At 38.2% G+C, this 24,822-nt stretch overlaps 1 protein-coding gene across 2 annotated transcripts; it reads left to right on the plus strand.

Annotated features, from left to right (window-relative positions):
* Positions 1-3,057: 3,057 nt before the first annotated feature.
* On the plus strand, positions 3,058-6,188 carry LOC127665977 (olfactory receptor 187-like). 2 transcript variants are annotated; one of them, XM_052158620.1, is made up of 2 exons: positions 3,058-3,066; positions 5,271-6,188. In XM_052158620.1, the coding sequence occupies exons 1-2, from the start codon at positions 3,058-3,060 to the stop codon at positions 6,186-6,188; spliced, it is 927 nt and encodes a 308-aa protein (XP_052014580.1). The 2 variants fall into 2 exon arrangements, with proteins under 2 accessions (XP_052014580.1, XP_052014579.1); XM_052158619.1 differs by lacking the exon at positions 3,058-3,066 and having other exon boundaries at positions 5,259-6,188.
* The last annotated feature ends 18,634 nt before the right edge of the window (positions 6,189-24,822 follow it).

Here is a 24,822-nt window from a genome sequence, read left to right on the forward strand (position 1 = left end):
CACATAAAGCCAGACACTCTGAAGCTAATAGAAAAGAAACTGGGGAAGACCCTTGAGGACATCGGTACAGGGAGAAAGTTTCTGAACAGAACACCAATAGCGTATGCTCTAAGAGCAAGAATTGACAAATGGGACCTCATAAGGTTACAGAGTTTCTGTAAGGCAAAGGACACCGTCAAGAGGACAGATCGGCAACCAACAAATTGGGAAAAGATCTTCACCAATCCTACATCAGATAGAGGGCTAATATCCAATATATATAAAGAACTCAAGAAGTTAGACTCCAGAAAACCGAACAACCCTATTAAAAAATGGGGTACAGAGTTAAACAAAGAATTCTCACCTGAAGAACTTCGGATGGCGGAGAAGCATCTTAAAAAATGCTCCACTTCATTAGTCATTAGGGAAATGCAAATCAAAACAACCCTAAGATTTCATCTTACACCAGTCAGAATGGCTAAGATTAAAAATTCAGGAGACAGCAGGTGTTGGAGAGGGTGCGGAGAAAGAGGAACACTCCTCCACTGCTGGTGGGGTTGCAAATTGGTACAACCACTCTGGAAAGCAGTCTGGCAGTTCCTCCGAAAACTGGGCACCTCACTTCCAGAAGATCCTGCTATACCACTCCTGGGCATATACCCAGAGGATTCCCCACCATGTAATAAGGATACATGCTCTACTATGTTCATAGCAGCCCTATTTATAATTGCCAGATGCTGGAAAGAACCCAGGTATCCCTCAACAGAAGAGTGGATACAAAAAATGTGGTATATCTACACAATGGAGTACTATTCAGCCATTAGAAACAATGAATTCATGAAATTCTTAGGCAAATGGATGGAGCTAGAGAACATCATACTAAGTGAGGTAACCCAGACTCAAAAGGTGAATCATGGTATGCACTCACTAATAAGTGGTTATTAACCTAGAAAACTGGAATACCCAAAACATAATCCACACATCAAATGAGATACAAGAAGAAAGCAGGAGTGGTCCCTGGTTCTGGAAAGACTCAGTGAAACAGTATTTGGCAAAACCAGAACGGGGAACTGGGAAGGGGTGGGAGGGAGGACAGGGGAAGAGAAGGGGGCTTACGGGACTTTCGGGGAGGGGGGGGGCTAGAAAAGGGGAAATCATTTGAAATGTAAATAAATTATATCAAATAAAAAAAAAAGACAAAAAAAAAAAATAGAACTTATACAGAAACTAACCAAAGGGGATAGGAAAGGACAGTACCTATTCATCAAAAGAAAAATTTGAAAAAAAAGAAAAAGAAAAATTTGCTGGAAGGGATACTGCAATCCTAAACATTTATTCACAAAACACCAGGGCATATAAATTCAGAAAAAAAAACCCTACTAAAACTAAAATCACATAATAATCATCACACAGAGACAGATGGTACTGGGAGACTTCAATAACCCATTCTTGTCAGTAGACTGGTCATTCAGACAAAAATTAAACAGAAATGCTAATAATGCCTCAGATAAAATGGACCTGGGAGATATCTATAGCACATTTCACCCAAACATGAAACAACATACTTTCTCTTCAGCGGGTCATAAAACTTTATCTAATATTGACTGCAAATTTGGATGCAAAGCAAGTCTCAACAGATGTAAGAACATTGACATCCGGCTTAAATCCATCTTTTATCTTATCTGACCAACACATATTAAAGCTACATATAAACAAAAAACAAAAATCATAGAAACTTGTGAAAACCATACTCACTATTGAATTAAAAATGGACCAAGGATTCAAGAAGGATATTGAAAGTTTTTTTTTTTTTTTTTTTTTTTTTTTTTTTTAGTATTGAATAAAAATGAAGACACAAAATACCCAAACCTATGGGCCCAACAAATGTGATTGTGATTATTTGAATAGGTATGGTTCCCTTACATTCATATGTTTGAATGTTTGACCATAGAGAGTAGCTCTATCAGGAGATGGGGGAGTTAGGGAAGGAACTGAAGGAACAATATGAAAGAACCAGTACCCTGAGAGCTCCCAGGGACTAAACCACCAACCAAAGAGTCCACATGGAGGGACCAATGGCTCCAGCCACCTGTGTAGCAGAGGATGGCCTTGTTGGACATGAGAGAGTAGAGACTTTTGGTTCCGAGAAGTCCAGATGTCCCAATATAGGGAAGGGGGAGTGGGTGGGTTGGTGAGCAGCGGGAACGGGGGAATGGGATAAGGGGTTTTTGGAGGGGAAACCAGGAAAGGGGATAACATTTGAAATGTAAATAAAGAAAATATCTAATTTTAAAAAAAAAAGGAGATGTGGCCTTGTTGGAAAAATGTCCTGCCATGGGGGTGACTTTTAGGTCATATATATTGAAGCTATGCCCAGTGGCACACAATCTAATTCTGTTGCCTGCACATCAAGATGAAGAACTCTCATGGAAGTGGGATGTCTCTGAAATTTCAATAGTTAACAGTAAAGACACTTAAAGCCTTATACATTTATAATATTAAAGTTTGTGATACTCTGTGGGACCAATTTGGACATTTCATTGGGGTCCAAATCCATGGTGCTCAGTAGAGCACCCTTACTTTCTTCTCCAGAGGACAGTTAAACCAAGTGGGAATTTTCGCTCTCTAATACATCCTCTTCTGTGAAAAGCAAGGGTACAAGTTCACATAAATATAACATTATATTTCTGCATTGGTAGTTAAATTTCCAAAATGTATCACTGTGAAAAGAATTGCTACAAATACTACTGCCTTTCTGTGATGTTGTGTCCTTTTCTGATTTAGAAAGGCCAACACATTCTAAAGATCTCAGTGTTTTTCTTCAAGATATGCGTAAGTGAGGAAGGAGTTCCATAATATCCATTATGCTTTCTGTAAATATTCAAGAATACTTTTTATTCCATTATTGTTATTTTAGCTTTGGATTCCTATATCCAGATTTAAATAAAGACAACAACAAAGAATTACAGGCATATCTTAACATTACTAAATACGAATAATCAAAATAGCTAGATTTATTCTCTTTAATGGTGCTTTTAAAAATGTTTTAATTATCAGCACAATGACTTTTAAGATCCCATGAAGTTAGTATTTAATTGATTTCTCCATGATCTATCACTTAGGTATGTGATTTATGCAATATAGGATCTTGTTATCAGGTCCCGGAGTGTAGCCCAGTGTAATAGTCATAGGCTGTGATGCTTGGTGGAGGTGGGATGGGAAGGTCATCTTAGTGGCAAACAACCAAAAGAGAAGTAACCCTGTCACAGTACTGTAGTTTTTATTTGCTGGCTTAAGATGTCTGGTTAGGGATTTGTGCTATCTTTACTGCAGGGTAACTACATTAAATTTCTTTATATATATATATGTGTGTGTGTGTGCGTGCGTGTGTGTGTGTGTGTGTGTGTGTGTGTGTGTGTGGATGGATGTATTCATTTTGGCTTACTTTTCTTGTGCTTATCCTTACCATAGTGTTCTCTTGTAATCTGACTCATTTATCCTTAGTTGAAAGCTCTCTATAGTTTTGACAAATTTGTGACTGACAAATGCCAACTGTCCTCCGCCTTTCTTAGACTATTTTCAGCATTAATTTACCCCATTTTCTTCTTATTTTCCCTTATTTCTTCTCTTTTCGAACATTGGCTCTATCACGTGTAGAAAACTTTTCACCAAAGCCATTAAAACTCCTTACATGTCAACATACAGGAATCCGTAGTTTATTGTACTTTAGCTTTTTACTCCTGTTACCTTTTCTTTCTTATGGATTAAAACCTTAGCTATCCATTTATATTCTGCACAGGGCAAATTTGTGCATATTCACTAGAGTAACATAGGCTCTTCCTTACAACAAGAAATATTTCATAAGAGACAAAATTGGTTCTAACATAGAAATTCTGGTGAGGAGTGGAGCAACTCACCGCACAAGAGGGAGTGACCAGGTCACATGTTATTCTTTTTCTTTCTTTTCTTTTTATGAGATATTTCCTTTATTTGCATTCCAAATGTTGTCACCTTTCCTGATTTCCTCTCTGAAAACGCCCTATCCCAACCCCTGCTCACCAACCTACCCATGCCTGCTTCCTTGTTCTGGCATTCTCCTACACTGGGGCATCAAGCCTTCTCAGGACCAAAGGATTCTCCTCTCTTTGCTGTCCATCAAGGCCATCCTCTACATGTTATTCTTAAGCCTTAATAGAACAACTCTCCTTTTGATGGTAAAAGTGGCAGACTAATGCATCCAATTTCTCAAGCTCAAGCTTAAAAGACTCAATACAAAGTTCACAGATAGTTTATTTTTTCCTTTTTCATTGATCATCTAGTTAGCACACCATACATTACTACTTAGTACTAGGTCTGTATTGTGAATACTTTGTGATTTGCCATTCTTCTGCCTAATTAACATGAGTGTCCTATCGCATGTATGTTTGATTTTCTACAACTTAAAGCGATTGTTTTTAGAGGTAGACTCTTAAGCCCTATTCATACTAATGCATCAATTTCTTTTTTTTGTTGTTTGTTTGTTTGTTTCAAGACAGAGTTTCTCCGTGTAGCTCTGGCTGTCCTGTAACTCACTCTGCAAACCAGGCTGGCCTTGAACTCAGAAATCCACCTGACTCTGCCTCCCAAGTGCTGGGATTAAAGGCCTGCGCCACCACCGCCTGGCTATCAACTTCTAAATTACATTTCACACAAATGTGCCCAGAAAATCCTGAGATATACTCTGCTTTGCTGTCTCTGAATACAGTATGGCTTTCTAATATTGTTGCTTCAAGTTTTCCCCCTCCCAGAAACCTGTTTTGTTCCAGTATTGTATAACGTTATAACTAATTTTGAAGCATTTTGCTAGTGACTATTTATTCTTAATATTCTTCTGCAAGTTAGCTACAAGTCCAGTTGGTTAAGAATATTCCTTTGTATCTATATTATAATGTGGGTAAATAAAACATCTATTCGCTAGACTCATTAAATACAACGTTGATATGAAATTTTTGACCCACACGAATGAGACTTCCACACATTTTACAAATGTTGAAAGGCATCTTCGTTCCCATGAATCTGTTGATCTATTCACATTTAGAACTTGGATCATGAACTTACATCATTTATCAATCTCAAGTATAGTTTCTATTAATTATCATGCTATTAGATGAAATAAAAGGGCAGTCTTATAATTATACGACTACATTTAAATTACACAATTGAGAAATTCACCTTCTGAACACAGAGTGAATGATGTGTGACTTTCACTGCCTTTCATTTCAGGGACATCCAGTAAGGACATGGGAACAGAGAATACAACGCTGCTGACAGAATTTGTTCTCACAGGACTCCGTCATCTGCCCCAGTGGAAAATCCCCCTGTTCCTGTTCTTCTTGTTCATCTATCTCATCACCATTGTGGGCAACCTGGGTCTGATCACTCTCATCTGGAATGACCCCCACCTTCACATCCCTATGTACTTATTTCTTGGCAGTTTAGCTCTTGTGGATACTTGGTTATCATCCACAGTGACACCTAGGATGCTGCTAGACTTTTTTGCCAAGAGTAAACTGATCTCTTTCTCTGAATGCCTGATACAGTTTTTTTCATTTGGAATCAGTGCAACCACAGAATGTTTTCTCTTGGCAGCAATGGCCTATGATCGCTATGTTGCCATATGCAATCCTTTACTCTACCCAGCAATCATGACAAATAGACTCTGTGTACGTCTTTTAACCTTGTCCTTTGTAGGTGGATTCATTCATGTTTCGATTCATGGAGTCTTTTTATTCAGACTAAGTTTCTGTGACTCTAACATAATAAATCACTTTTATTGTGATATTATGCCATTGTTAAAGATTTCCTGTAATGACCCTTCTCTCAATTTTCTGATGGTTTTTATTTTCGCTGGCTCAATTCAGGTATTCACTGTTTTTACTGTTCTTGTCTCTTACACACTTGTTCTGTTTTCAATCCTAAAGCAGAAATCTATCAAAAGCATAAAGAAAGCCTTCTCCACCTGTGGAGCCCATCTTCTCTCTGTGTCTTTGTACTATGGCTCTCTTCTCTTCATGTATGTGCATCCTGTATCTCCAGAAGTAGAAGATCAAGATACGATGGACTCTGTATTTTACACTGTCATAATTCCTGTACTAAATCCAATTATCTATAGTTTGAGAAATAAGCAAATAAAAAATTCACTGGAAAAATTCTTAAAAAGAAACACGTAGTTCTCCTATTATTTTCCAGATATATTGTTATTAAAATACCACAAAAATCATGAGGCTGCATATAGCTAAATTTTGTTTACTTGCTAAAATGTTTGCATTGCACATCCCTTAGAAATTTTTTGTTGCTGACTTGTGTGTATGTGAATGTATATGCGTATAGTATATGTATACTTATGTACATATATACATTTGACCATGCACACATATGGGAAGGCTAAAAGAATTTATCAGGCATCCTGCTCTATCACCTTATTTTCTCGAAAGAGATCTTTCTCCAGAGCTAGGTTCATATTCTACAAACCCTAACAATCCTCCTTTCTATATCCCCTACACTAGTGATGCTATAGACATATGCAGGGTTGTGATCTTATCAACAGTGAAATCTGAAGACCTTTTCTATTGACATTTGTATGCTGTGCTGCTGTGGATGTAAACACAGTTATTCATATTCATCTTGTGCAGCAAATACTCTTATATTCTGATCATAAACTGTTCACAAGAGCTGGCATTGAAATGAGTTCTTGTCTATGTATCCATTTCCATAAAAATAGTTAAAATAAATTTTAGATCATACTGTAGTGGTTTGAAAATGCTTGCCCCTGGAGTCTAACTTCTTGAGTTCTTTTTATATATTGGATATTAGCCCTCTATCTGATGTAGGATTGGTGAAGATCTTTTCCCAATTTGTTGGTTGCTGATTTGTCCTTTTGATGGTGTCCTTTGCCTTAAAGAAACTGTAATTTTATGAGGTCCCATTTGTCAATTCTTGATCTTAGAGTATATGCTATTGGTGTTCTGTTCAGAAACTTTCTCCCTGTACCGATGTCCTCAAGGGTCTTCCCCAGTTTCTTTTCTATTAGCTTCAGAGTGTCTGGCTTTATGTGGAGGTCCTTAATCCATTTGGATTTGAGCTTAGTACAAGGAGACAAGGATGGATCAATTCGCATTCTTCTGCATGCTGACCTCCAGTTGAACCAGCACCATTTGTTGAAAAGGCTATTTTTTTTCCATTGGATGTTTTCAGCCCCTTTGTCGAGGATCAAGTGGCCATAGGTGTGTGGGTTCATTTCTGGATCTTCAATCCTGTTCCATTGATCTGCCTGCCTGTCACTGTACCAATACCATGCAGTTTTTAACAGTATTGCTCTGTAGTATTGCTTGAGGTCAGGGATACTGATTCCCCCAGAATTTCTCTCGTTGCTGAGAATAGTTTTACCTATCCTGGGTTTTTTGTTATCCCAGATGAATTTGAGTATTGCTCTTTCTAACTCTGTGAAGAATTGAGTTGGGATTTTGATGGGTATTGCATTGAATCTGTATATTGCTTTTGGCACAACCCTATTAAAAATGGGGTACAGAGTTAAACAAAGAATTCTCATCTGAAGAACTTCGGATGGCGGAGAAACATCTTAAAAAATGCTCAACTTCATTAGTCATTAGGGAAATGCAAATCAAAACAACCCTGAGATTTCACCTTACACCCGTCAGAATGGCTAAGATTAAAAAGTCAGGAGAAAGCAGGTGTTGGCAAGGATGTGGAGAAAGAGGAACACTCCTCCACTGCTGGTGGGGTTGCAAATTGGTACAACCACTCTGGAAATCAGTCTGGCGGTTCCTCCGAAAACTGGGCACCTCACTTCCAGAAGATCCTGCTATACCACTCCTGGGCATATACCCAAAAGATTCCCCAGCATGTAATAAGGATACATGTTCTACTATGTTCATAGCAGCCCTATTTATTATTGCCAGAAGTTGGAAAGAACCCAGGTATCCCTCAACAGAAGCGTGGATGCAAAAAATGTGGTATATATACACAATGGAGTACTATTCAGCCATTAGAAACAACGAATTCATGAAATTCTTAGGCAAATGGATGGAGCTGGAGAACATCATACTACATGAGGTAACCCAGACTCAAAAGGTGAATCATGGTATGCACTCACTAATAAGTGGATATTAACCTAGAAACCTGGAATACCCAAAACATAATCCACACATCAAATGAGGTACAAGAAGAACGGAGGAGTGACCCCTTATTCTGGAAAGACTCAGTGAAGCAGTATAGAGCAAAATCAGAACAGGGAAGTGGGAAGGGTTGGGTGGGAAAACAGGGGGAGGGAAGGGGACTGATGGGACTTTCGAGGAGTGGGGGTCCAGAAAAGGGGAAATAATTTGAAATGTAAATGAATATATCAATAAATTAAAAAAAAAAGAAAAGAAAAAAAAAGAAAATGCTTGCCCCATGGGAAATGATGCTATTAGGAGCTGTGGTCTTGTTGGATGAAGTGTGTCACTGTGTAGGAAGGCTTTGAGAGCTCCTAGTGCTCAAGCTCTGCCCAGTGAAGAAAAGCCAGTCTCCTTATGGCTGCCTTCAGATCAAAATGTAGAACTTCCAGCTTCTTCTCTAGCACCATGTCTGTCTGCATGTTGCCATGCTTCTTATTATGATGATAATGGACTGAACCTCTGAGACTGTAAGACAGCCGCAATTAAATATTTGCCTTTGTAAGAGTTGCCTTAGTCATGATGTCTCTTCACAGAAATAAAACCCCAACTAAGACAGAAATTTCTACCAGGGACTGGGGTATTGTTGTGATAGACCTGATCATGTTTTTGTTGGAAGGAATGTAGATTTAGGGACTTTGAATTTGGAAAGCCATGGAATGCTTTAAGTGGGACTTAATGGACCATCTTAGTAGGAATATGGAAGAAACTTGTACTCAGGGTGATTTGAGCTATTGAGATAATTCTTATGATGTTTTGATGAAAAATGTTGCTTCTTTTTGTGTCAGAAGCCATTACGGGATAAGTTAGCAGGTGATCATCCTGAAATAACTTGCTTGGAATTATTATATAATCTATGACAGGTGAGCCCTTATTAAGCAAGGCTATAAGGGACTCATTTTAGGAAAGATTCCTGCTATTGATATGCGTTTCCTGATTTTATTAAACATATATAATAATCAAAAAGTAGTAACACACCCTTTTGGAGCAGATCTCGGCAGATCCATGAAGATGTACTGTCTTGTAGTGATGTTATGCAGACAAATAGATGACTTAAGTTTTAATGATGATCATATAAGAATTCCTGAAATTATATCTGTGATCATTAAGCTCTTTTTTAATGAGACGGCTATTAGGTCCTTTTCTGATAGTCAAAACTGCAATGAGAACTCTGCCAGTTTCCCATGTGTCACTAGTTAATTGCTCTTAGATGATAACTGAACTTTTTCCTACTCAGAGCACATTCCAAGAGGCTGTAAAACAATTAACCAAAGGTTATAAAAAGGGAACTAAGATTTATTATAGGAGCTAGGACAGAGGATAAAATATTGACTGGGTTTATCTATACAAAACTTCAATAATAGCATAATTATGGTTTTAAACCTCCATTGAACCTGTAGGGCTTAGACAGGTGATGGATGTTTAGCCAGATAATTACTCCTAATGGATATACATGTCAACATTCTCTGTTGTAAACTTCTACTTCAATTTATAATTTGACTTTTTTGTATGTGAACTTGTGATGAACTTTGTAACACGTGATCATGTATGCTGAAAGATGTTTAAGGGCTGAGGACAAAAAGAAGAGACAGAACTGAGGAACTGAGGTGAGAGGGACAAAGGAGAGAACAACTAAGCTAAGAGAGGAACTGAACTGAGGAGAAGTTTTAGACACATGGTAAACAGGTCGGAGCAGAACAGGTCACATGGTAAAGACAAGGCAGTCTTAGTCTTTAAAAGGAACAAAGCTTTTTTTCTTACACACATGGTTTTAATTCATTTAGCATTAAAAGGGTGGAAGCTTTTTTCTTTCTCTATGCAATAAAGATTGGAGCTCATTTTTCCACCAAGAATGAGTGAGTTCTTTCTGCACTGGTGCTTGGTTTTTTTCTCTATATGCATATGTAAGTATGGATGTGTGTGTAAGTATGTAATTGTGAGAATGCATGCAAGCTGGGCCTAACTGACTTTGTGTGGAAATGTATAAATGAGAACTCTGCATGCTTGAAGCTGTGTATGAACTTATGTGAGATTATGCATATTCACTTCTGTAAAAGTTTTCCTTGAAGAAATATAGAAAAACATGTTAAAATTGAAGATTATCATGGAAAATTATACAGATAAAATGGTAGGCATAAAAATAATTCTAAGTTGATTGAAAGTGGAATTATACACATTTTCAGGTAAAACTGAAGATTTACATGGAAAATATTTCTGATAAAATTCAAGAAATATATAGAAAAACACGTTAAAATTGACTATTTCATGGAAAATTATACAGATAAAATGGTAGACATAAAAACCCTTTCTAAATTAATTGAAGGTGGAATTAAAAACATTTTGTGATAAAATCAGAGATTTACATGGAAAATATTTCTGTTTTTCTATATATTTCTTCAATTTTATCAGAAATACTTTCCATGTAAATCTTCAACTTTATCAGAAAATGTTTATAATTCCACTTTCAATAGATTTAGGAATACTTTCATGCCTATCACTATTATATCTATATAAAATTTTCCATGATAAACATCAATTTTAACATGTTTTTCTCCATTTTCTACTTTATCAGAAATATTTTCCACGTAAATCTTCAAGTCTATTATAAAATGTTTCTACTTCCATTTTCAATTAATTTAGCAATGTTTTTATGTCTACTACTTCAGTCTTTAGTTTTCCATGAAAATTGTCAATTTTAACATGTTTTCTATATATTTCTTCTATTTTTTCAGAAATATTTTCCATGTAAATCTTCAATTTTATCATAAAATGTTTTTCCTTCCTTTTTCAAAAAAAAGAAAAGAAAAGAAAAAGAAAAACTTTTTCTTTCTGTTATTCTCTTCTCCTGGTTCAATAAAAGTTTATTGCTCCAAACATCCACCTAGCCTGATAGCAAGAGGCTTCTGGACAATAGGGAAAAGGCTCTAGCAACAAATCTTTTACTTAATTTTCTGCTGTTTTAGGGTGAGGTGCTAAGTGCCCGGGACTGCAGTTTCTGGCCTCAGAGGAACACAGAAGTCATGTCAGCTACAATAGCATAGTAACTTAGATTTAGATAAGTAAACTTTTTATTATACAGCAACCCTAAATATCTCATAAGACAATGTCTTATGCCCGAATCTCTTAAGACAAAGTCTTACCTCAGAATTTCATGAGACCAAGTCTTATACTCTCCCGATGACAGCCCCTTCCAGCCCCATGCTGCCTCAAGAAGAACTGACAAGAAAGAAGAAACCCCCCCCTGGGGAGGGGCTGGCATTTTTGCTCTTCTCTGAAGAGTATGCCTAAGGCTAAGGTGAAGAGATTTAGATTACTTGCATTGACAAAGGAAGGCTCAAAAACCTCTGGCATAGACTTTGTCCTCTGGTTTATTCTCATGAATAATGTTTTGATCAAGCATAGCAAATTTAGAACAGAAAAATAAAAAACATATGGTTCAAGTAATAAAAAGACACTAGGAAATAAAATGCAGCTAAATCCTGTGTTCAAACATATTAAATGGAATTAAGGGAGTGGTGACCCTGGGGTAAGATCACACGTAGTTAGGTTTATTGTTTATGTGTTTGCAGTTGAACTAGGGATAGTTACATCATTTTAGGAATTATTACTTGCTTATATTTCTCATTTGCACTTTCAATCTGTAATGAACTAGAATCCAGAAATGTGGGGGCACATCTTTGATACAGAATTTGAAGTTGGAAGACACGGGCTTTTCACCCAGACCTTGACATGGGATGACACACACTTTTGATCCAGATCTTGAGGCATGGTTGACATGAAAAAGTTGGCCTAGGCATGGTGGTGCATACCTTTAATTCCAGGAGACAAAAGCAAGCAGATCTCTTGAGTTCAAAGCCAGCCTAGGACAGTGCAAGTTTCAAGTCAAACAAAAGCTTAGGTCCAGAGGTGGTGGTATATGCTCCCAGAATTCAGGAGATAGAAGCATGCAGATCTCTGAGTCCAAATTCAGTCTACAGAGCAAGTTCCAGGACACCCAGCTTAGGTAGTGAAGAAGTTCGAAAACAAAAAGCCTATGATAATGTACTAGAATGAAGGGGTCATGTTCCATACTCAAGCAGCAGCAGAACTTGACATCTTTGGCCATCGGTTCTGGAGTTAGAGTCAGTGATACAAGGGGTTATTGGGACAGTTGATGCTGATTAGCTGGAATGAAGAGATTTGTGGTAATTAAGAAAAGACCAGCAGCGATGCAAAAATACTCAATAAAATTCTTGCCAACCGAATCCAAGAGCACATAAAAACGATCATCCACCATGATCAAGTAGTCTTTATTCCAGGGATGTAGGGTTGGTTCAATATACGGAAATCCATCAATGCAATCCACTACAGAAACAAACTCAAAGAAAAAAAACCACAGGGTCATTACATTGGATGCTGAAAAAGCATTTGACAAAATTCAGCATCCTTTCATGCTTAAAGTCTTGGAACGAACAGGAATTCAAGGCCCATACCTAAACAGAGTAAAAGCAATATACAGCAAACCGGTAGCCAACATCAAACTAAATGGAGAGAAACTTGAAGCAATTCCACTAAAATCAGGGACTAGACAAGGCTGACCCTTTCTCCTTATCTTTTCAATATTGTACTTTAGGTGCTAGCTCGGGCAATTAGACAACATAAGGAGATCAAAGGGATACAAATTGGAAAGGAAGAAGTCAAACTATCATTATTTGCAGATGACATGATAGTCTACCTAAGTGACCCAAAAAACTCCACTAGAGAACTCCTACAGCTGATAAACAACTTCAGCAAAGTGGCAGGTTATAAAATCAACTCAAGCAAATCAGTAGCCTTCCTATACTCAAAGGATGAGCAGGCTGAGAAAGAAATTAGGGAAATGACCACCTTCAAAATAGCCACAAACAGCATAAAGTACCTTAGGGTGACTCTTACCAAACATGTGAAAGATCTGTATGACAAGAACTTCAAGACTCTGAAGAAGGAAATGGAAGAAGACCTCAAAAAATGGAAAACCCTCCCATGCTCATGGATCGGCAGGATTAATATAGTTATAATGGCCATTTTCCCAAAAGCAATATACAGATTCAACACAATACCCATCAAAATCCCAACTCAATTCTTCATATAGTTAGAAAGAGCAATTCTCAAATTCATCTGGAATAACAAAAAACCCAGGATAGCTAAAACTATTCTCAACAACAAAAGAAATTCTGGGGGAATCAGTATCCCTGACCTTAAGCAATACTACAGAGCAATAGTGTTAAAAACTGCATGGTATTGGTACAGTGACAGGCAGGCAGATTAATGGAACAGTATTGAAGATCCAGGAAGGAACCCACACACCTATGGCCACTTGAAACATCCAATGGAAAAAAGATAGCCTTTTCAACAAATGATGCTGGTTCAACTGGAGGTCAGCATGCAGAAAAATGCAAATTGATTCATTCTTGTCTCCTTGTACTAAGCTCAACTCCAAATGGATCAAGGACCTCCACATAAAGCCAGACACTCTGAAGCTAATAGAAAAGAAACTGGGGAAGACCCTTGAGGACATCGGTACGGGGGAAAGTTTCTGAACAGATCATCAATAGCATATGCTCTAAGATCAAGAATTGACAAATGGGACCTCATAAAATTACAGTTTCTTTAAGGCAAAGGACACCATCAAAAGGACAAATCGGCAACCAACAAATTGGGAAAAGACCTTTACCAAACCTACATCAGATAGCGGGCTAATATCCAATATATAGAAATGACTCAAGAAGTTAGACCCCAGAAAACTAAATAACCCTATTAAAAATGGGGTACAGAGTTAAACAAAGAATTTTCACCTGAAGAACTTCGGATGGCAGAGAAGCATCGTAAAAAATGCTCAACTTCATTAGTCATTAGGGAAATGCAAATCAAAACAACCCCGAGATTTCACCTTACACCAGTCAGAATGGCTAAGATTAAAAATTCAGGAGACAGCAGGTGTTGGTGAGGATGTGGAGAAAGAGGAATACCCCTCCACTGCTGGTGGGGTTACACATTGGTACAACCACTCTGGAAATCAGTCTGGCAGTTCCTCAGAAAACTGGGCACCTCACTTCCGGAAGATCCTGCTATACCACTCCTGGGCATATACCCAGAGGATTCCCCACCATGTAATAAGGATACATGCTCCACTATGTTCATAGCAGGCCTATTTATAATAGCCAGAAGCTGGCAAGAACCCAGGTATCCCTCAACAGAAGAATGGATGCAAAAAATGTGGTTATATATGCACAATGGAGTACTATTCAGCTATTAGAAACAATGAATTCATGAAATTCTTAGGCAAATGGATGGAGCTGGAGAACATCATACTAAGTGAGGTAACCCAGTCTCAAAAGATCAATCATGGTATGTACTCACTGATAAGTGGGTATTAACCTAGAAAACTGGAATACCCAAAACATAATCCACACATCAAATGAGGTACGAGAAGAATGGAGGAGTGACCCCTTGTTCTGGAAAGACTCAGTGTAGCAGTATAGGGAAAAACCAGAACAGAGAAGTGGGAAGTGGTGGGTGGGAGAACAGGGGAAGGGAAGGGGGCTTATGGGACTTTCGGCGAGTGGGGGGGGGCAGAAAAGGGGATATCATTTGAAATGTAAATAAAAAATATATATTGAATAAAAAGAAAAGAAAAGATCAGCATCAGTGAAATCTTCTGAGAAATGTTTTCCAAGAGCACAAAGAAGCTATGTTTCAGAGATACCCAAGATTGTACCTCATGCTGCAGCTGGTAATATGTAAGAATCACCCAGGTGGTACTGGTTTTGAAGGCATAAAGGGGTCATAGAGATCAGCTGAGGCTTGTCACTTTGATATGCCAGAAACAGCCATTGGTAAAGACACAGCCTTAAGTGCGGTTGATGGCCCAGGACTGAAGGGCTTATGTAAAGAAGTTGAGGAATAATCTTTTTAAAAATATGTGTTATCTATATATAGAAAGGCTGAACCCTTCCTGTTTGACTTTCTTTGGTCAAGTTTGTTCTATTCAGGTTACTTTCCAAACACACCTTAACCCTGAAAGAGCAAGCACTAAGACACACCAGCCTCTCTGCCCTTAGACAGGCTCCTGACATGTGAGCACTCACAGCGTAGCCTTCTAGATGTGGACACCCACTTCTTACATTGAGTTGGAGAGATGTCCTTATTTCTCAAAGATATGATGTATTGAGATTTGCTTCCAAGTGCCTTAAAAATAAAAATTAATTTGTATTATTATAAAGAATAGCTTCCAAAAAGCCAGAGAAAAACATATTACATCACAGATTTTATCAATGATAAATGTTTGCATTTATTTTTAAAAGCTTATGTTTTACTAAGCTTTTTTCCTCTTCAGAAGACAGAGATATGCGTGTCTCTCTGTGTGTGTATATATGTGTGTCTCTGTGTGTATATGTGTATCTCTCTGTGTGTATGTATAAAATTTTTAGAAGGTAGATATTTTATAGCCTTCAGTGTTTTGTGATTAATCAGACATTGAATAGTTTGGGGATATTTTATTTTTAAAGTTGCTAGACATATGTTGTAAAGTCATTGAGAGGTTTTTTTCTAATTCTAGTTTAAAAGATGCATATCTCGAATGTCTAAAATAAAATCCATTGAAAACAAAATCTTTTGTTCAATTGATAAGAGCACCTGTGTTCCAACCTTAAACTGAATTTATTTTGGATAACCGCTAATTAATTGTATTTTGTGTTTTTTTCTATTACTGTACAAATGGATATCTCATGGTCATATTTTTTTGTTAAATTGAAACTACAGCTTTAATAATAAATGACATTTTAGAAAAAAAAAAAAGAAGAAGCTGAGGAGGGTTGACCTCATGAAGAGAGCCTATGAAAGACAACTAATTGGTCAATCCTAGTTGGAGTAGAAAACACAACGATATTGGAATTGCCAGTACCATAGAATAACCACCAAGAACAGCAGCAGCAGTGGAGTGGAATCAATCAGAGCCTGGAGCGTGGCCCAAACCCTTTGGAGGATCCCAGAAGATCGTGTGTGGAACTCAGACTTTAGAACAAGAAGCTGTAGAGTTCATGTTGCCTTGGAGACCCCAAGATGTTAGAGATACCAGAGCATCTGTCTGCCAGGAAAAGCTGCTAACAAGGAGTGGAAATTGCCCAAGAGAAAGAAATTTGTTTCAGTCAACAAAGATGAAAGGAGTTGGAGATCTGAAGATTGCTTGGACATCAGTCATGAAGATACAGTTTGGAGTTTGCCCAGATGGATTTTGGTTTTGCTTTGGTTCACTATTTCCTCCCTATGAAGTTTTGAAATGGTAATGTATATCCTGTGATGCTGGAGGTATGTGATCTGATTTTTTATTTTTGATTTTATGAAGTTACATTTAAGTAACTGGATGAATCTCAGAAAGACTTTGAACCTGGACTTTTAATATTGTTGAGAATGTTATAGACTATGGGACTTTTGAAGTTGAACTAAATGTATTTTGCATTATGCTATGGCTAGGTATGACCCGCATGGACTCATGTGTTTGAACAAGCCTGGGGCAGCCAGGGAGTGGAATGTGCTTGGCTCATGGGATGTTTTACTGTTAGGAGGTGTGGACTTGGAGGAAGTGTATCACTGTAAGTGGGGCTTTGAGGACTCCTAGTGCTCAAGTTCCAGCCAGTGATAGAGTCAGTCTCCTTCTGGCTACCTTCAGAACAAGATGTAGAACTCTCAGCTCCTTCTCTAACACCACCTCTGCCTGCATGCTGCCATGCTTCTTGCCTTGATGATAATGGACTGAACCTCTGAAATTCTAAGCCAATTTCAATTAAATGTTTGTCTTTATGAGAGCTGCCTTGGTCATGGTGTCTCCTCACAGAAATAAAACCCCAACTAAGACTCATACAAAGACTTTTAATAAAATGTTCTATTATAATGAACTAGAAATGACAGAAATCAAATTAAAACAATTTAACAGGTTCATATGATGCTCATCATGAGATTTTATATACATTAGCTTTTATAGTAGTGGAGCACCTGTGAAAAGGACCTGAATATGATATAATTGATGGCATGGAGACTCACAGCTCCATGATGTGGATGTTACATTTTGTGATGCAGAAGTGCTATATTTCTGTAAATAAACACAAACTTAGAGAATATTACTATAAATTTGAAAAAAAGTCTTTGATTAAATTTTATTGTGAATTTATGACTTCTAATTCAGATAGCAATTTAGCTTGCATTTCCCCAAAATTCCCTTTACTCTCTTTCTACCTTCTTCTTTATTGACCTCATTTCCCCCTCGCAAAGGAGTCTTTCATATTTTGATTTCCTGATCATATTTTAAAGCTCACTTTTGCTCCTTTTCCCATCTTTCCCAAAAGCCACAAGGCACTATAAACATTCAGAATATCTTGAAACTATTTGGTCTTATGTAAGATGTATTTAAAGCATGTTTCCCTCAACTGTATACTTGATACCCAAACCACAAAAAGACTAAACAAAAAAGTGAAGTGCAGACAGATTTCCCTTACAAACATACATGCAAAATTCAATAAAATACTTGTAAACTGATTTAAAACCATAACTTTGTCATGGAAGATCTTGTCTTCTCTAACTATGATGATTGAAAGTTTTTCTGGGTCTAGTCTGGACTGGCATCTGGGGCCATTTAGAGTTTGCAAGACATCTGTCTGGGCCATTCTGGATTCTAAAGTGTGGAGAAGTCAGGTGTACTTCTAATAGGTCTGCTTTTAATTGTTGTTGGTATTGTTTTCCTTTTTGACTTTTAATAGTCTTTCTTGTTCTGTATGTTTAGTGGTTTGATTATGATTATTTTTTAGTTCTGATCCTGTACTTTTTAAAATTTATTTATTCTTTAATCTTTTTTAAAAGTCCAGACTTTATGTCCCTCCCTGTCCACCTTCTGACTGTTTCACATCTCATACCTCTTTCCCCATCTGCCATCTCCAAGAGCAAGTTCCCACTCTACCACCTCCAGCCCACCAGACCTCCCCATGCCCTGGAGCCTCAAGTTTCTTGAGGGTTACAAATATCTTCTCTGAGTCCAGACCCAGCAGTCCTTTGTTTTATAGGTGTCAGGGGCCTCATATCAGCTGGTGTATGCTGTCTGGTTGGTGGCTCAGTGTCTGAGAGATCTCAGGGGTCCAGTATAGCTGAGACTGCTGGTCTTTCTATATTGTCACCCTCCTTCTCAACTTCTTCCAGCTTTACCCTAATTCAACCACAAGGGTCAGCAACTTCTATTCATTGGTTGGCTGTAAATATCTGCATCTGACTCTTTCAGCTGCTTGTTGGCCTCTTGGAGGGCAGTCATGATAGACCCCTTTTGTGAGCATGCCATAGCATTAGTAATAGTGTCAGGCCTTGGGGCCTCCCTTTGATCTGGATACCAATTTGGGCCTGTCACTGGGCCTGCTTTTTTGTCCTTGCAGTTCTCTTAGACAGGAACAAATATGGGCCAGAGTTTTTGACTGTGGGATGGTAACTCCATCCCTCCAATTTATTCCCAGTCTTTCTACTGGAGGTGGACTCTACAAGTTCCCTCTCCACACTGTAGGGCCTTTCATCTAAGGTCCCCTCCTCCTTTGAGTACTGAGAGTCTCTCACCTCCCAGGTCTCTGGTACATTCTAGATGGTTCTTCTACTTCTTACCTCTCAAGGTTGCCTGTTTCCATTCTTTCTGCTGGCCCTCGGGGCGTCAGTCCAGTTCTCTCTACTCAGTACCTGAACATGTTCTCCTATTTCCCTCCCTGTACCTATTCCCACCCAGGTCCCTCCTTCCCTCCCTCTGTCCTGTGGTTGCTTCTCCCTCCTAAGTGGGATTGAGGCATCCTCATTTGGGCCCTTCATCTTGTTAACTTTCTTGAGTTCTGTGGGTTGTGTCCTGGGTATTCTGTATTTTTTTGTCTAATATCCACTTATTAGTGAGTACATACCAAGATTGACCTTTTGGGTCTGAGTCACCTCACTCAGGATGATATTTTCTGTCCAGCTTTTGCACAGCACATGACGTCTTTGTTCTTAATAGCTGAGTAGAATTGCTTATTTTCTGCATGCATTCTTCTATTGTGGGACATCTGTGTTGTTTCCAGCTTCTGGCTATCACAAATAAGGCTGCTGGGAACATGGTGGAACACGTGCTCCTGTGGAATGGTAGGGCATCTTTTGGGTACATTCCTAATGGTGCTATTGCTGGGCCTTCACATAAATCTATTTTTATTAGTTTTAATTAGTTTTGTGAGGAACCTCCACATTGATTTCCAGGGTGGTTTTACTAGTTTGCAATCCCACCAGCAATGGAAGAGTGTTCCTCTTTCTCCAACATGTGCTGTCACCTGAGTTCTGATTTTAACCATTCTGATTTATGTAAGATGGAATCTCGTGGTTAGTTATTATATGGCAAAGAGGTTTTCTTTTTTAATCCAATCCATTTCCTGTTCAGTATGCTTCTTGTACCTTTATAAGCATCTTCTTCTTTAAGTTAGGAAAATTTTCTTCTATGAGTTTGTTGAAAATATTTTCTGGGCTTTAATCTGGCATCCTTTTCCCTCTGCTCCTATTAGTCTTATGTTTAGTCTTCTCATATATTGTCCCATATTCTTGGGTGTTTTGGGTCAGAACTCTTTTAGATTTAACATTTTTTGGCCTCTGCTTCCATTTCTTCTTTTTATCTTCAGTGCTCTAGATTCTTTCTTTTATCTCTTGTATTCTGTTAGTGAAGCTTGCCTCTATAGCTCCTGTTCACATTCCTAAATTTTTCATTTCCATAATTTCATCAATTTGTATTTTCTTTATTGATCTATTTTCATTTTCAGGTTTTGAATAGTTTCACTCATTTCCTTCAACTATGTGTTTTCTCTTGGCTTTCTTTGAGGGATTTATTCATTCCCTCCAATTGTTTGCCTGTATTTTCCTGGCTTTCTCTGTAGGATTTATTAATTTCCTCTTTAAGGATTTTTCTCATCTTCATATAGTTGTTTTTATGTTGTGTTAGCATGTTGTAATATATAGGGCCTTTTGGAGACATATTGCCTTGGCTTTTATTGATTATTCTTATGCTGGGTATTCTGTACTTTTTTGTCTAATATCCACTTATTAGTGAGTACATACCAAGAATGACCTTATGCTGTCAGGCATCTGGGTTCGGGGTAATTATCGTTCTGGTTTCTGGGTTTGTCTTTGTTGAGTGGGTGTTTTGTTTCTTGCTTTCTTTTCCCTCTCTGAAGTTTCCGAGTGTATTATGTGTGTTGCCTGTTTTACTAGCCTTTTCAGCTGGTGTATTCCCAGGAATGCTTGCTGATGTTAGGTGTTTGGGCAAGGCCTGTTGCAGTGCTTTTAGTGACCTTGAGAAATGGGATGGGAGAAACAGAGAAGAGAGAAAGTCCATGTGCAGACCACCTAGTCGTCTGGCAGACATGACCTGTGATTGAGCAAGGGGTATCCGCCTGACTTGGGTTCTTGGACAAAGTAAAAGAGTGAGGAGGGAAGGCCAGGGAGGGTTGTTGTAGGATCCACAGGAAGATCGGGATCAGGGAAGGGAAGCTGAAGCCAGTGTTCTGATGCACCACTAGGGGAAACTCTGAAGACTGGGTCTGTTAACAGTGAGCATGGAGGATCATGGGCATGCTACTTGGTCTACTGACAGGAATTTCCCAGGTGTCCCTCAGTTTTTCTTAATGGGATTCTGATGTTCTCAATTCCATCTTCATATCAGCTCGAGTATTCTTAGACATTACTCTCTTTTTTATTAACTTCAGTCTTCAAATGCTAAAGTATTTTCATATCATTCAGCCATGTATTTTCATTTTCTTAGAAATCATTCAAATATTTGTCATGTTCTAGGAGTGCAGTGAAATATTCATTTGTGTCTTCTTTAAATTCCATGAATTCTTTGATGACATGTATTATTGTTATAAATTTTTTTGTCCTGGGTTCATCTAGATATTTCTCAGTAGAGAACATTTCTATAGGATTAGTGGGTTCCACGGGAACAGTAATATGGTTGGCCATTCATGTTGTTGTTTTGTTCTTGCAACTTGACATAGGTTGTAGATGTCTTTCTTTGGTTGTATGTGTGATGTGATAGCCTGCTGTTTTGTACATTGAGTCAGTACATGAGATTCATGAACTGAACAAGGTCAGATTAAATTGGTGAGTGAACTGCTTAATTGGATCAGGAAAAACTGTCTCCCAAACCATGAGTCTGGAACCATGTCTCTGGAAGCAGAGATGGCAGTAGTCAGAGAGAAAGACGGTGAAGAGGAGTGGCTTTCAAAGATTGTTCCAAAGAAAGCAGGTTTGAAGATTACCTATCTGAAGCTGAGCTTTATGGGTGTTAAGATTGCTACAGGCAGGGTGGAAATGCAGATATATGAGAAAGAAAAGAGGATACTTACCTAACACAGGTATCTCAGGAACAAAGAATATTTTTATGTCATGGTGTGGAACTAGGATTGTGGGTTTACAGACAGTAAAGGGCAGGCGAAGAGATGGAGAAAGGAAGAAGTGATTTACCAGGCCAAGGTAGTTCACGCATGAAGAGTTTATGGCCACAGGTCTTGAAGTAGGTTTCAAGTAGGTTTATAGATGGACAAGGTTCTGGGAGAAGGGTAATTAAATGGAAGCCATTTACTATGTTTTGTTACACTTTTCTAAACCTCATGGCATTAAATGGAATGAAACTAATGCAAATGAAATATAACAGAGTAGAGAGTTGGAAAAGAATGAGCTACTGTTGCATAATTACTCCTACCAGCAAAATAACTTTATTTAATACAAACAAACAAAAGTAGCATTGCAAATTCTGGTAAAAGTAATTCAGCATATATTCAAGGTCTTAACATAAAAGACACAGTGAAGACTGTGTACATACAATACAAAATACCAGAAGAACTTTTATAAATAACCTATACAAGACTATATTCAACAAGATAATAGTAACTATATCATAGATTTGGTAAATTTTATACAAAATAATGTTTGAGATCAGAACAAAGCTACCAATAAGAAGATTAATATGACTTTTAATTCACATATCAGAAGATTTTTAGTTTTGTTTGAATATGAAAACCTGGAACTTTCACTGATACAAAATATGTAGCTTCAGCAATAATTTATATTCATGATAATAAAATGATCTGTAGAGGTGCAGCAGCTGAAGTGTGTGGACAAATGCTTTAATATCCATCCATAATATACTAGTTCAACACACAACAAAAATTACATGAAAATATTTTTAAAATGGAACGATGAAATTAAAATATTCCTACACACAAATATAGAAATAGTACAAGGTTATATTGTAATTTTTAACAAATTTGGAATGTGGCTATTGGGATAATATAGAAGAGGGTATAAGACTATGAGCTTTAAATGTTTCATCAATTACTTGCTTACCTACTTAGTTATTTACCTGTGTTATATACATTTGAGTACATGTGTATATCATAGTTGACATAACAAGAGACCTGTTGTAGTCTATTCTCTTTTTCTACCATGTGTGTACATTCTGAATCATACTTAAGTCACTTAGCTTTGAGGTAGGCACCTTTACCATATAAACCAATTCAGTACCCTAAATGTGGTGTTTTTATATATAGCTTGTTTGTGTGTTTGTTTTTACATAAGCACATAAAATGTAGAGTGGAAAAATAAGAAAAATATCACTTGAATAAGCACTTTGGGAAATGCCCAGTTATTTTTCTTGGGCAGGAAATAAAAACCCCTAGTACCAAATTCTCATGACTGACAGGTAGAAGTGTGACAAAACTACTGAGATATAGCAGAGTAATTCAGTAAAACCTTGATGTTCTCCAGTTGAGTTTCTATTAGCTAAAGAATCATAAAGTGAGAAATATGCTAAATTTCAGGAATTTTCAGTGATTGTTTTCAAAAAGTTAATTGTGCTCAGATATATTAATAGAATAATTTATTCCAAAATTGGAAATAAACTTGATAGCGTCTGTGTTTCTAGACACACAGGTGAGTCATATATATTTTATACCTGCAAGCTTTTTCTCACTGAGTAAGTAGAGGTTTAAATATTTAAAGAGAAAGGAGAAAGGGAAGAAGGAGAGAGGAAGAAAGTAAGGAAGGGACAGAAGAGAGTGAAAAGTAAGGGGGAAGAAGGAGGCAGAGGGAAAGCAAGAGAGGAAGAAAGGGGAGGGGGAAGGGAGAAGAGGAACAGAAGATTAGGAAAACAGAGGCTAGAGGAAGAAAGGGAAAGGAAGAGGTGAATAAGGGGAAGAAGAGGAGGGGAAGACAAGAAGAAAGTACAGAGAAGATGGAGGGAGGGGGAGGAAATGGAGGCATAGAAGGGGATATGGAAGGTAGAGAATAAAAAACAGTGATGGAGGAAAAAGAATTTATCATAATCTAGAAAAATGGGTTAAAATTATCACCCAGAAGGGGAAATAAAATAGACATCAGAGGTGGATGGAGGGAATGAACTCTGTAGGAGAGGGTGTGAGGAGAGGAAGTGGGATGGGGTTCAGGTGTGTTGCAGGCTAGGAGATGGGAAGAGAGAATAGAAATCGAGGGGGGTGCAATTCTGGAACTGGACTGAGACTTTGGAAGGGGAAGGCTCTCTGGAATTTATGGGGTGATCCTAGCTGAGACTCCCATCAGGGGGGAATATAGAAACTGAACTGACTACCTCCTATAGCCAAGACTTCCAGTAGATGGAAGGGACACATCAACCTACCCACAAAACCTTCAATCCACAATTTGTCCTGCCTACAGGATGTACAGGGATAAAGATAGAGCAGAGACTGATAGAATGTCCAACGAATGACTAGTCTAAATTGAGACCCATCGAGAAAGAGAGAGGGGGGAAGAGAGAGAGAGGAAGAAAGAGGGAGAGAGAGGGGGGGGGAGGGAGAGAGAGGGAGGGAGGGGAAGGGGGAGAGAGAAGGGGGAGAGAGCAAGAGAGAGAGAGGGGGGGGAGAGAGGGAGAGAGAGGGACAGAGAGGGACAGAGAGGGAGAGAGAATCCTTGACACTGTTAATGATTCTCTGCTATGCTTGTAGACAGAGACCTATATAACTCTCTCCTGAGAGGCTCCATTGTCCAGCAGCTGATGAAAACAGATGCAGAGATCCACAGCCAAACATCAGAAGGATCAGGGAGTTATGTAGAAGAGTGGGTAATTAGATTGAGTGAGTCAGAGGGTTCAAGTACACCACAAGAAGACCTACAGTGTCAACTAACCTGGCCTCACAAAGACTGAATTACCAACCAAGTAGAGTGCTTGGATTGGACCTAGGACACCCTACACATCATAAGCAGATATGCAGCTTGGTCTTTATATGGGTCCCATAACAATTGGAGCAGGGGCTATCTTTGACTCTGTTTCCTGCCATTGGAACTCCTTCTAGCTGGATTGCCTTTTAGGGCCTCAGTGGGAGAGGATGCACTTAGTCCTGCTGTGACTTGATGTCCTAGATCTGGGTGGTACCCTGAGACTGGATGGCTTCCCCTTTCCCTAGAGAAGGGGGAGGGGTAATGAGAGGAGGGCTTTGTGAAGGTGGAACTGGGTGTAGGGGAGTGAAGGAGACTGCAGTTGGGATGTAAAGTGCATAAATAAACAATAAAAAATACTGAAAAATATTATTTTGTGATTCAATATGGCACA

The sequence above is a fragment of the Apodemus sylvaticus genome, chromosome 15 (assembly GCF_947179515.1).
Source record: "Apodemus sylvaticus chromosome 15, mApoSyl1.1, whole genome shotgun sequence".
Taxonomy (NCBI): domain Eukaryota; kingdom Metazoa; phylum Chordata; class Mammalia; order Rodentia; family Muridae; genus Apodemus; species Apodemus sylvaticus.

What these genes read in the sequence shown, in the direction of transcription:
- LOC127665977 (XM_052158619.1), top strand. Translation starts at nt 5,259, where the DNA reads ATGGGAACAGAGAATACAACGCTGCTGACAGAATTTGTTCTCACAGGA.